We start from the raw sequence: 14,130 nt of genomic DNA, 5'->3' as shown, positions 1-14,130 counted from the left end.
AGTGGTACATCATCTGAGAAAAGTATTGAAAACAATTGAGTCCGCATAGAGACAAATTGACTCTCCTAACAACGGTTTCGTAAAGTCACCCCCTGATTTCCACCGACCCCTCCCATATAAAAAAACCAAAAAAAAAACAAAACGAATGCTCCCCTAAGAGGCCAGTAGACATATCCGATGAAATTCCTGGACTGCATTCCAGTACGTCTCTTTGTCTCAGCATGTGTAGGAACTTATCACTTCTGACAGTTGTTTTTGCCAATGTGGCAGTATTAAATTAAGATGATATTAAGTAGGGATATAATATACAGATTAGGCAATCGTAACGGTAAAAGATTGTATGTTAGGGAGCCGTCATCATTTACGGCCTGGGGGGGGGTCGGAGAAATTTCATCGGAAACTCCGAAGTTTCTAGTAACTCCCCTCCCCGCTAACCATGATGAATTTGAATACCCCCTCTCTAAAACAAAAATTTAGATTGCCCCCGCAACTTAGAAAAGTTTAAATATCAATACAGTTATATGTCAAATGTACAAAAATACAGCAATATTAAAGATCTTTCAAATCATTGTGTACCCTGCTAGATTATCATCGGTTATCTCATGACGGTTGCAAAAGGTGAAACCAACGAAATGAAATTCAAAGTCACAACAAAATATAAACACAAAGCTCTATAACCAGTATCCAACCATATAGTATTGTTTAATTTGGATGGGTTTCATTAGAGTGTTTTCACTAGACATCTGACTGGGCAGAATTTGAAAGTACAGGGGGGGAAACTCGCCGGAGGCTGAGAGGGAAAGTGTGAGAGGGATGTCTCCTTGTGTGGAAAATTTGAGATTGAGTGTGTGCAATAGTGCAATCTGGTGCAATCTGTGAGGTGTTTTTAATTTGTTTTTATTCACTAAGTAAAACTGTCAGGACACCCCAGCGGGTGTATCCCCTCTCGTATCGAAAATTTTGAGAAACTGATGTGAGCAATGGTGCAATCTCAGAGGTGTTTCAATTTATTTTGCACCAAAAATTGAGTAACCACCCTTCTTTCTCCCCATATTTTGAGCAACACACTTGTAGCTTTCAATTTTAGTGACCCCCTTACATTCCTCCGACCCCAGATTGTAAATAATGGCGGCTCCCTTATTGGCTTAGGGTTGTGTTCGTGTGCAAATTCTGATTGGCTAGAGGAGTCACTGTTCTTCTTCTGACTTCTCCTTTTTGAGAAAAAATACACTACAGATGTGTTTTTTTTCCATAAAATTTTTTTTTTAATTTTTATTCAAGAGACCGTGAATGTTTATTTCATATAAATTAAAGACAGTTTCATTTTGAGTTCCCCCTTTAAGTCCCGATATCCTTTCAAATGCACCGGGTCCAAACATATACCCTTGATATTTTCAAATTCTCTCTGTTAAGTCTTCCACCCCAAACTCCAGAGATGTTTGTGAATGCAACCTATTTTCTACCATTTCAAACATTAAACTGAAGTCCAAAAAGAATTCTACGGAAAACGGAACGTGGAATTCAATGCATTGTTTCTAATAAGTATGACAAAAGATGTTGAACTTTTCAACTATTATATACAAACACTTGATTTGTTTAATAGTCGGGAGCTGTGACATTATGTAAGGTTACATTCTGTTTAACCAAGAGCTACTCAGCTTTCGATTTTACTCACGGTCATTCTAACTTACAAAACGGTTGAGCAGCTATGTAAATGAAAATTCTAATGCATGATTTACAACAATAGAGCATTACGTCTGTCTTGAATACGTCGTTGCCAGAGATTACGTATAGCATATTAAGGTAGTGGGCGCCTCGAAAATGAAAGACTAAATCGTTTGCTCAAACTTTCCTCAAACAAACTTTCAACCACTTTCTTTCAAAATCAGGAATCAAAATCTGCGTTACCGTACAAAGATTTGTCCTAGAGAAACAAATTACTGAACATCTAGTCATTCAAAATGGCCGCAAACCTCATGTTTTCTCTTTAAACATGGTGGGAATAATTTAGGGATAATTGGATGATGTCTTTAAAATCTGCAAATGTAAGCTAATCTGCTTTCTTTTTACGTTACATATTTGTTACACACAATTTGTATAATTGAGACATCCAGCTATAAGGCACCTAACGATTTTGAGAAATTTGAAAAATATGAAAATCCAATTATCCCAAATTAGTTCCAATCGTGTTTATATAGGAAAATAAAATTCTCGATTTCACAAAACTAATCCAATTGTATTTACTCCATAAGCTTTAAAACGAGCCCCTACAAGTAGTAGGCCAAAAGAATAATGTCAAAGTTGGAGAGTTCTAATATCTGTTCCAGGGCGCACTCTGCCTCAAGGAGCACTGTGCGCTCATAGATGATTTTCATATTCTTTTTATTATCCTTTGGTCTCAACGATATGATTGATAAATTGGCCGCGCTGGCGTCGAATCTTCAAAATGTAGAATATGGTTTTTAATACGTTGATCGAAATATACCATCACATCGACTGGAGAAACTTTCCGGAGCAAGATACTTTACCAACTATTTCTAATAATCAACATTTAAAGTCTTCCACTGAAGCACGTGTTGAGTGTAAACTCGATGTTTTTAACCCACAACTGCTGACAAAATACATAACATAATCCTGTCCGAAGTTCGTCATCCACCTATTCTTCCTCAGACCCAATGCCCAAGAAGATTTTTAAGAACCCTGTTGTTGTAAATGCAAATCTTACTGAGATTTTCACCGAATATTTGCAGTCTGGTTTTGTATACCTGATGTATTTAAGTAGCCGTTGTTAAACCACTCCTTAAAACCATCTCTGAACGAGGAAATTCTCAAAAATTTCGACCTGTTTCAATTTTTTCATTTTGTCGAAGATTCTTGAACGTATTATGAACCGATGCAATCTATACTAAGCACAAGCCAAGCAAAGCACTGAAACTGCTCTTTTACAGATTACATCGATATTTTGCTTGCCCTCGATGATAAGTGTGATGTATCTTGGTTGTATTTTAACCTTCTGCTGCATTTGATACTATCAACCACACTATTCTATTAGATCGTTTAAGAGACCGATTTGGTCTTTCTGGTTATGCAATTAAGTGGTTTGATTCATATCTTTCAAACGGAAGTCAATGTGTTCTTATAAATTCCACTCCTAATCATCATTTCATGCTCTTGATACTGGGGTATCTCTGGAATCAGTGTTAGGTTCATTTCTTTTCAGTGTTTCTCTCCACTCGGAAAATGAATGGCCAGTCATTGATGTCTTTATAGTTTTTATGCTGATGATTCAAGATTGTATGTGTGTTTCAACAGGGACATTGCCATTAGAATGATTTCAAATCTTGAAAATTGCATTTCAGATGTCAGATCTTGATGTCTACCAATTTTTTCACTTAAAACGACGATAATGGAATGTGTAATTTTCTCCTAGGATAATCCGTTAGATAGAAACATTACAGAAATTGGTGTATGGGATGCTTAAATTCCTGTTCGCTATCAGGCTAAGCCTGGGCGCCATCCTTGACTCTCATCTCACACTGAGACCTCATGTATCAGAGATCTGCCGTACAGCAACCTTTCGTCTACGACGCATTTCGCGTATTCGTAAATATTTATAAAGATCTACCGCAGAACAACTTGTCCATGCTTTCTGTAACTCTCTGTTGTACGGACTTCCGAATAATCAGTGAATAATTCAATTATTCAGATTCAACATGTTCAAAACATGGCTGCAAGAATTGTAACTCTTTCAAAAATTACTCTTCATATCACTCCAGTTCTGTACCAGTTGCCGGGTTACACAGCGATTTGTTTTTAATATGTTAGTCCTGACTTTAAGTGTATTCACGGGTTTGCTCCGCAGTTATCTTTCAAATATGATCTCATTCTATGTTCAAAGTCCAGCTGATAAGTTTAGACTTTGTCACATGCGATCGCGCACAAAGAAATAGTTTGTTCAGAGCAGCGGCTCCCGTACTCTGGAAAAAGTCAGGCCAGTGTTTCGGATCCCTCTGAACTGAACGGACCGTTTGAAGAATCCGACAAGCACAGCTTAACCATACGACAATCTGAGACAGGCTATCACACATCACAGCTCATGACAGATTCACAGAGCGTGTGGCCTGCCTTTCCGGATACCACAGCAATGTCGCCCCTTCCCCTCGCCTTTCTTCGTTTTCTGTTGACAGAAAAGATGTATATGTATATATTCGATATGCACGACAAAATTGTACTGCTGGAATAGCTGGTCGAAACACATGACAATATTGTTATAGCTCATATTTTCAGAACTATGTGCAATTTTTCAGTACTTTGGCTAAGAGTGTCAACAAAACGTTTACTTACACGCCGTAACATCACGGAAATTTTGTTCCAGACAAGTGTTGCCTGTCTGTTTTTATGGACAATGATTAGTACCGTTTAAAGGGAGGCAGTCGTCGGAACTCTGCTCGAAGGTTAATAGTGACCCCTACGATCAATGTATAAACACTGTATCTAGGGTACCCTGGCGACTGCTGAAAGTTAAGCACTGAGGAATCAATCAGATTTATTTAAAGGGAGGCAGTCGTCGGAACTGCGCGTGTGTGACTCTCTTGTTTACAAACAATGTATTTCATACAATGATATTTAGATGCATCAAGTCAATATAGCGGTAAGATTTAAATTGCACGATATGCATTGTTAACAAACATGTTTCAACTTTCATCAATCGCCAACGCTCCCAAGATACAGTGTTTACGTCGGTCGTAGAGGTGTCCGGCAACCTTTGAGCAGAGTTCCGACGACTGCCTCTCTTTAACCTCCGTGTGAGAGAAACTACTTTCGTCACAGATACAGGCAAACGACTATTATCAAAACCAACACACTCACTTGTGGAGCATTTCAAACTCTTCAATCGTCGCTGGTACGGGACGGTCTTTCGTTTCCGGTACCAATAACACCAAAGCACCTGATGACGCTGTCAAGGATCCCATGATGACGTACGGAAGAGGCTGCCATACATCGGACAACAATCGCAAAAAGGGCATAATAATTGACGATACACGACTTGCCAGAATACAAACGCTTACACCACTGTTACTGAAACGCAAATTATGAAATAGACATTTATCAGGTCTATAACCCGATTAAGATGAAGTTTTGCCTACCACACATCGCTTGTTAGTTCCTTCCTTCGAGTCTGGCCAAGAACTATTGATCAAAACAGTGTCCTAACGAGAATAAATGAATGATAGATTGTTTAAAGCTCCGTTAGCCGTAACTTATGACTAATATCCTGTGTATGTTCTGTTTGTAAAATACAATGTCTTTGTCTTTCTGCCAACAGCATGTCAAAACACTTGGTCCCAAACTCGTTGTTACTATCTGCGAACATGAAAATGTCCAATGTCATTGTTGCAGAGACAGATTAGGAATTGTAGATTCAACACAATTTTACAATTTACGGTACTTTTAAGGACCAATGAGTACCAATGAAACTTACATCTCCAGCTTTGTCTATTTGAGAAAAGAAGCAACATGTCGTAGCCCATATGTGTGTGTTTTTTTTCAGAATATAAGCTTATAATCAAAGACTTACCCGACAACTGTTGGGAAGAGTTCGGCCACTTGTACGAAACCAGACCAAAAGGCGGCCGCAGCGCCAACTTTAGCTATAAGTGTAATGCAGTGCCTATGTATCGAAAACCTGTGAAATACAACAGCCATTAAAATTTTGTTATTCGAAATTCCTGCATACTTTTAGCTGTCGAGTATTATCACCTGTGTAGACTTCAAGTACAGGAGCATTTCATTGGACGATCGAAACTGAAAACTACCGAGAAGCGAAACAACATTGAACTTCCCATGTCAATGACTAATTTAAGGAGGTGAGTTTGTGCCGTAAATTTTGCACTCGTAAGTGTTACTGCCATATCAGACTTAATCTAGTCACTTGAGCAATAAGTCGTCGATGGTCAGTTGAAAGCTATTCCGCACGATGCGAGATATTTCGCACTGAGTGAAATTTGTCTCCTGAAAGAAGGAAATCTCAGCTTGCTTCGCGATTCGGTAATATGGCAATTATGTATTTTTCTGGCGTGGTCATTTGCTTTTTTTGTTAATATTTATTGTTTCATCCTCTATAAATTAACTCTTTGTTACAGGCTTATATCGATGCTAAATAATTAAGCAACATTCAAAGCCAAATCGAGCTGCACTCACCGTTCTTTGGAAACGAACTGAGGATACAGAACACCCCGCCGATGAGACAGAACACTGCAATCGGCCTAGGGCGCCCCCAGCGGTCTATTGTGTACGACGAAATGAATATAGCCATTACTTCTACCAACCCAGACAGGAAGAAATTGACATATCTGTTGCCGGCAAGTGACGTCGAAAACACCGATAATCCAAATAAGGCAAAACAACTGAAAACCTGAATGAAATATAAATAAATATGACTACTTTGCTATTATTAAAATAAATTGTATATTTTCTTCAATTGTTTAAAGTGTTTAATTAGGAAAATCGATGATCATGCAATGGTTGTCATGATAACTAGAGTATACATATTCATACAAGACTGTTACGGCTATGAAAAATAGACAAAGCCGGCCAACTTTTTTGAGAAGATATATTCAAACTGTGGCTGAAAAGGAAGGAAGTCCAGGGAAGTAGCAATATAGCAATATCTCTCAAAATATGACATGGCTTACGGCATCAACGGACAGAAATGAATCTGTATGTTGTTTGAATAACCGACGCCTTGCTTGCAAGTGGATGGGAAGAAGATGACAATAGAATGTCTGCAACAAATTATCAAAGCACAGATCTTCGCGGGTAAGTATGTGCAATGTGAAGAGCAAGCATAAAAGGGATTTCATATTGGTAGGCAGAATAATCTAAAATTGGCTATCGATGTGCATTTAGAGGGAGGGTGGTCGCCCTGTCTTCGGCTGTGCACGACTCCGTTTGTCATGCTCAACATATCCCGATATCCCTTGTGCATATTCAAAATTTCAAAGTGGCGGTTGTACCGACACTGGTGACCGCGGCCAAAGAAGATCCATTAAACGAAGGGACGCAACAGCTGATTTGGTGAAACTCTTGCGGTGATTGGACAGCCACAAAACTGGTAAACTATGAACATGTATCAAATGCTGACTTTGCTTCATAGTTGTTTGACATTCATCGCGAATTTCTTTGAAGAGGCAATGTTTATCACCGGGAAAGTTGCGCAGCCGCAGACGATTGACCCCTGCCCTTAACATTTAAGGAAACCATTGCCATCAACTTTCCTATAGGCCCCATTATAGTTGACGAAAGAGCTGGACCTCCTGGAATTCTGTAAATTTATAAAATTGTTAAATATTTCAAATCCTCGTTCCGTCTCCCGAAATCGTTAAATATCAATAACTCACCAGTTACACAGAATGATTAGTGTGGTTTGTCGAAGTTTTGGCGTTTTGAACAGATCCGTGAAATTGTGGGAATTACTGCGTGACTTGGAACTTGTCTCCGGTTTGTGCGTCTTTATCTTTTGAGGACGGTCACCCTAAGTTGATATAGAAAGATAAAAACCCAGCAAGTACTCAGTGTTGTTCAAAAGTAGCATTGAATGGCAGTCTCGACGACTTTTTAGATGATGCTTGCGTACGTATATCAATTGTACGATTTCGTTCATAAGTTCTGAAGATGCAATGGTATGCAGCAGTGTTCTCTCTCTCTCTCTCTCTCTCTCTCTCTCGTTGATTTATCAAAAGCACGCGAGACATAATAAATGAGCAAGTCCTGCGTAATGATGATGGGTATATATTCGAGGTCATATCTCAAAAAGCATCCAAAACACACAAGGTTAAAATCGATCACTAGAAAGGGCAGAAAGAGGGGAGAGGTAGTGAAAAAGCCCTTGTACGACGGACATTGAGGTCCTCAACTTTCCATAACACTATTATAGTACACAAATATTCAGCCAGCAACTTCACCATATGGAGCATGGCCCTTGAACACAGCAGCCTGATCTCGAGAGCTTTTGATGGATACGCCAATACCTATCTCTCTGTAATGAGTCAACACGTTTATTTCATATCCCGTGGCGAACGATATAAATACTATTTTCCTCTTACGTATGATGATAACCTGGTATACGTAAAATAGGAACTTGGAAGTGTCTTTTGATTGGCCCGCACCGCTTCTCGTATGATGATATCAGCCTCGTTCACGTGCCCGAGTGAAAGCAACCATCTTGGTGATTCTGGAATGAGTCTGCAATATATAAAGTACGAAAACTACTTCTATTTCAGTGTACAATTAACAGAGTCAATTGTATTTGCCAAGAGTTGTGTCCTGTTTAGAGTGTTTATTAAAATAGCATCAGATCGAAAACTTGTGACGGTGTCATGAACAGGGGAAGGGACCAATTTTACATTTTCCTCACCTAAGTTTGAGTTTTGCATTCTGATAAGTTTGAAATCTGTTTCAAAAGCAACTAATGATTACATACAAAAGAAACATAAATGTAAGCGATACACTATAAATGCCAAACTTTACAAAAGCAAAATAGCTCTAACTGGCACAAATACAACGAAGCCGCACCATAGACATTCTAGCTTCCCGACTTGAAGAACAAACTTGACTGGATCAACATGGCAGCACACACAACCATACGATTCACTCATCAGAAATGAATTTTAAGCGACTGATGAATAAAACTCTGTTTTCAAAACGTAGTGTTAAAAGCATTTGAATATCATGTAGACCCCCGCACGAGGCAAACGCTATTTAAGGTCGCGAGAAGTATTCGGATTGTGGTAGGAGATAACAAACGGCTACGGTCCCCCTCAGAAAAGAAACGGCCGACAGACTCGCACCTGAATACAAAGACGAATAGCAGCGCCAACTGAGGTATTCCCACAACAATTTGTAGCAGCCTCCAGTGCCTCAGCAAATAGGCAACGAGAGCAAAGATCATGTGACCCACAGGAAACATCAACGCCAGCATATTTCCCATGATTGCTCGCTTCGAAGGTCCGGTCCATTCGATAACTGTGTGTTAATTGTGAGAAGGTGAAGTGAGTCCTCAAAAGTTGCAAATTTCAACAAAAAACATCATCAACTATCTGCTTCATCTTCTGTTAATTATATGTTAATTAATGTTAATTCTTCAAAACGCTTGGAACCTGTGCAACACTGCATTACGTGGTTAATTTCCAAAATGTGTGTGTTCGCTTACACACAGTATATTACATGTAATGAACATCATTGGAATATGTAAATACAAGGAACCATGACTTGTTGTCAATAGGAAAAATGCATTAGCCTAAAATTGTTCACTAGGTGAATATTGGCCATCAAACCGTTTCTCCGATCTTTCTTCAGGAAAAGAAATTAAATTGGTATGAAGCATGATATAGTGCCAGCCTGTAAGTTCTTCCCCTACTGCGTTTTCCTGGTCGATCAATGATTCGGTCTTATTTAGCAACCGTCGTATTAGAATCATCATGAGTCATGGACATACTTGTCGAAGGAAATTGAAAAATTACAAAAATGAATGAGAGAGGTGATGCATTTGCACCAAAGACTTGTATAAATGGAAATAGTTTATGGAATATCATCGCATACAAATTAGCCACAAAAAGCTATGATTTTTCAGTGACAAAATATCGGTCTAGTTAGTGTTTAGATTCTATACGCAACATACCGTATGTAAACGATGCCACCAGTATACCTGGGTATGTGCAGCCAACGATGAACTGACAGAAAATGAACATGGCGAGATGTGGCGATGCCGCAGACAGGAAGCAAAAGACGCTTTGGATAAGCAAAGCCAAGGAAATCGCCCGCAGTCTTCCATACCTAGAAAGTAGACGGAATCATGTGGCATTTTGGAACATTTCCTATCGGCTAAAATGGAGAGACGCTGAGTTTTAAAGTCAATGCGACCAAAATCTCTACAGAAAGGAATGTTCCTGATAGATAAATGGATATGAACAAAAATCAACACTTGCAACAACCGTCAACATACACGACAGTTACTATGTACCACTATTTCAAATGAACAGAACTTACTGTAGGAACTACCATTCACGTACGGGAGTTCCTATGTACGATGATAAGTAATGAATAGGGGTACTGTTTATCTGTACCGCTTCTATGAATAAATAGTTTGTATCACGGGTACCTGCAATCAATTAGACAGATATACAAACAAAATTCTTTGTTTGCCGTCCTCAGACCTATGGAAAACCTACCAGCCAGCCAGGAGAAAAGACAAACACAGACAAAAAAACGAGTGTATTACCATAAGGTCAATTTTTATTTGGTTTCCTTTGGAAAAATGATATTTTTATTTTTAATAGTGTTAATCTTGTCTTTGTTTTCTTAATTTTCTCTGAAAACCTACCGGCAAGCGGACGGCAAACAGAGAATTTTATGTAATGATAATAATAACATTATTGCATTTTAAGGGCACCGGCCAATATACAAGGGGAGAAAAGAGTGAACCAACAACAACAAGTTCACAAAGTTATTATTATAATGAATTGCATTTACAGCACCTTACTATAAATAAAGTCGGGATGGCAAAAAAAACAAAAACAAACAACTATACCATAAGTGTCGAGAAAGCTTTTATCAATGAAAATAGGCAATCACTTTATCATAACTGAACAGACGATACAATTCTGAATAGGACATGTAATGCAAAGAGACAGTCATGCACGATTATAATAATGAACTATTGTGACCACGTGAAAGTGTCATTCATAAAAATAGACAACATAAAACGATCAAAAAATGGAGAAAAAGTATGAATACATGACTCAGGAGGTCGATTTGCTGTTTTCGATAAAAATGACATGATTTTCAAGAAAGGCCACGCGTCTCTAGTAATGGTTGATTGTAGTCACCTGTCTGAAATTGTTCCGCAGATGCCGGATCCGACAGTCATTCCAGCGTAGACTGCAGACAGTGCCAGTTCCCTCAGCCATTTTCTGTCACATACCAGGTTCCACTACAAATAAAACAGTATCATGGTGTATGTACTATATACTTGTATATGATGCAGATATCGGTACGACGGTATAAATGTGCATGCAGCTGGCTCGGAAGGTTACTTGTCACTATTCATATCAACTTAAGGAGTCTATTGTATATAATTCAATGATAACGGTAACTGAGATTCAGGGAACCAATTGGATCACAGCTTCCGAGATGCTGCACATTAGCCTTTATCTAACGTGTCATCGATCGCTTCATTGCTCATCTTTCGAAAGTAGACCTTGTTTCAATGTCAATACGTATAGTGCGTTACATGGCCCGGCTGACCTTGAGTCGATCATTGACATAAGGGTGGACCGTTTGATTTCTGGGAGGTGGCTAGAATATTTTCGAAATGAAAATTGTTGCTTGCCATTTGTTGAAAGAAGACTGTCTGCCCAGTATGTGTGAAAAAAAAATAATTCAAGTCTGTGAAAAACTGTTTTGGTGTACCCTGAGACAGCAGACTGCGTCTTCAGTAGACTCTGCAGCCGCCGCCTAGAGCGGTAAATTATGGCCAAGGTTTCATAGATTGGTTGATAATTAATCTGCTAATTAATCTGTTGCATAGGATATATGGTATGAATGAGCAGAAACCTGAGTATGCATGAATGTGTACTAGTATTCTGAATAATTGCAAGTTGTTTACAAATGAATTACTGCTAGCTTTCTTAAACTTAGAAAGGCTAATGTACTCCAGGAAAAGATAAAAGGGGGATTTGTTACATTTTTCTTTAAAAAGTTCCGTTTGACAATTTGCTATAAATGATTTATAAAACACCATTTTATGGAATGCTTGGTATCTGAAAACCACAGTTCAAACTTCAACATTTTTTGATATTCTGGAAAGCTAACAAAGCTTATTTTGTCACAACTTACAAGTTGAAGTTTTTGAATGTGAACATCTGTAGGAACAAGCAAAGTGAATTTGAAAGAACTACATAAACAGTTCCCAGAAAGATTTTATGACTATAAATTAAAGATAAAGACAAGAAGTTATAGGACATTGCAGATAAAAAGAAGCAACATTTTTCATGATTTGTAAATATTAAATAATCAAGGAATACTGTGTACGTGCAAAAATATACATATTTTTACATGATTAAATAATTAAATGCAAAAAGCAAGAAACCGTAACGTTTCCTGATGTTTTCTCGGTATTTTTGTTCAGTGTCACTACAGTTTGTTGTTTTACTCTCCATGTTGACATTCCAAGAATTACAGCCATTACATATAAACACTGCACGGTCATTGTGTACAATTCAATTTTGGTTTTGACTGAGATCCATTTGTACACAATGTTAATGTACTTCACATGCATACTTGTTATGTTCACATGCTGAATACTGGGTATTTCAATCAACTCTAGAGAGTAGAACAAGAAATTGTAGTGATACACTGAACATTCTTATCCTAAAAAAATCAAAAATAGTTATAACAATTCTTATTTTACAAACACTGTAATTTGCGACGACTATGATAGAATATTTTGTTTTTGTTGAACATCAAATGCTTTGAATTCCGCTACTGGGAAACAAAAAATTATTTCAAGATAACGTTTAGAAAAAATGGTACGGCTCTGGAATAAAACGGACGCGATGCGTTCTACAGACTCGGTGCGTCCAAGAGATCACGTAATGCCGGTACAAACAAACCCACATGAATACAAACGCGTAAAGAAATAAACGTATGTCTGTGCGCGTTTCCTCACGTGGGTTTGTTTGTACCGTGGTCCATTCGAATTCCGGATTTGACGTACTTCTACCTGGGTAGGTGACAAAAAATAGTTGCCAAACCCATTTCACCCAGCTCCCCTCCCGAAATCAAATGGTCCACCCCTAATTGAAAATACTATATGCACGCACAGGAGGCGAATGTATCGTTTCTACTTGCCCTATTCTGCTTCCTGGCAAAACAGTTAAAACACAATGAGTCTCCATTGACCCACGCAATGTACAAGAGCCATCTTACAACAACGCAAGTTTTAAAATTTCAGTCTATAGTTGAGACTTAAACACAGCAATACTTAGCAATGTTACAGTATCATACGTGTTACCTCGGTGACTGTGGTGGATTGGTGTTGTGATCGGTCGTAACCCCATTTTGCGCATATTCGCCCTTCTACGTTCGTGCTATACGACAATGTGCTGTTATCTGCACCTCCGGGTAGGAGGTCAGTACTCGAGTATACCGTAGACCAGTTTCTGGTGAGTGTTTTCTCAAAAATGTCACACCCTCCTCTATTTTCAACGATCTGAGTTGCTCTGAAGGACGTCGCGTTCGGGGATGACCCGTTTTGAATCTCAGCCAGGCACACGAAGTCGACACCGTCGCTTATGAAGACTTGCGCAAATACGATGAACGGAACTGTCACCAAAATGCCGCATTAAACAAGAAGATTTTCCTCTGATATGGTCCAAAGTCACCCAAGGTGGTCAGAATTGTATCTGAAATCCATCGTGAGGATTCCTTTTTCTCTCCTGGCACCCGTGACTGAGGACATTCCCGCATTGACAGTGGCTTCACGTCCTTCCCCCAACAGCTACCAATGTGTAAACAACGTAATGTTATATAACATCACCTGAGACCGAGACGAGACAGACAGACACCATCGTGCACCAGACGACCTCAAACCCACTTCATGTAGGTTTCTGGTTTCGTTGGCATGCAAATTTCAGTAAACTCTAATCGATAACTTCTTCGTTTTAGTTCAAAAGTGCGTGCTCCCTACAGTAGTTGCTACCCGCAGTCAGGTACGGGGCCTTCGCCGCGTATCCACTTATGAAGCAACTGTGTGTACAGAGGGGCCGACATATATATATATACATATATATATATATATATATTATATATATATATATATATATATATAATATATATATATATATATATATATATATATATATATATATATATATATATATATATATATATATATATATATATATATATATATATATATATATATATAATAACACAAATTGTTTCAAGTACAAAGTAATGAAATCTGTTACTTAAATTTCATGCGTCCTGCAACCCTTCTGTCTGAAGATTACAGGATGCAAGAAACTTAAGTAACAGATTTGTGATTGTGTTATTATTTATAACTGTCTG

The 14,130-nt window shown here is 38.4% G+C and overlaps 1 protein-coding gene across 2 annotated transcripts; it reads right to left on the bottom strand.

The window, feature by feature from the left end:
* Nucleotides 1-2,616: 2,616 nt before the first annotated feature.
* Nucleotides 2,617-13,607, bottom strand: LOC139127866 (organic cation/carnitine transporter 2-like). 2 transcript variants are annotated; one of them, XM_070693722.1, is made up of 10 exons: nt 13,073-13,594; nt 10,887-10,990; nt 9,680-9,834; nt 8,850-9,024; nt 8,106-8,244; nt 7,401-7,534; nt 6,202-6,415; nt 5,579-5,686; nt 4,870-5,079; nt 2,617-4,177 (listed from the first exon to the last, which is right to left on the bottom strand). In XM_070693722.1, exons 2-7 carry the CDS (start codon nt 10,925-10,927, stop codon nt 6,322-6,324), a joined length of 738 nt encoding a protein of 245 aa, XP_070549823.1. In that variant the 5' UTR covers nt 10,928-10,990; nt 13,073-13,594; the 3' UTR covers nt 2,617-4,177; nt 4,870-5,079; nt 5,579-5,686; nt 6,202-6,321. The 2 variants fall into 2 exon arrangements, with proteins under 2 accessions (XP_070549823.1, XP_070549824.1); XM_070693723.1 differs by lacking the exon at nt 8,850-9,024 and having other exon boundaries at nt 13,073-13,607.
* Nucleotides 13,608-14,130: the final 523 nt, after the last annotated feature.

Source organism: Ptychodera flava, unplaced genomic scaffold (genome assembly GCF_041260155.1).
Source record: "Ptychodera flava strain L36383 unplaced genomic scaffold, AS_Pfla_20210202 Scaffold_38__1_contigs__length_1544198_pilon, whole genome shotgun sequence".
In the NCBI taxonomy this organism is placed as follows: domain Eukaryota; kingdom Metazoa; phylum Hemichordata; class Enteropneusta; family Ptychoderidae; genus Ptychodera; species Ptychodera flava.
This window is presented reverse-complemented; position numbering and strand designations above follow the sequence as displayed.

Coding starts and splice junctions, on each gene's coding strand:
- LOC139127866 (XM_070693722.1), bottom strand. CDS start 10,927: ATGACTGTCGGATCCGGCATCTGCGGAACAATTTCAGACAG. Junction 9,025..9,679: donor GGTGGCATCGTTTACATACG/GTATGTTGCGTA, acceptor ATTAACACACAG/TTATCGAATGGACCGGACCT. Junction 8,245..8,849: donor CTATTCGTCTTTGTATTCAG/GTGCGAGTCTGT, acceptor TATATATTGCAG/ACTCATTCCAGAATCACCAA.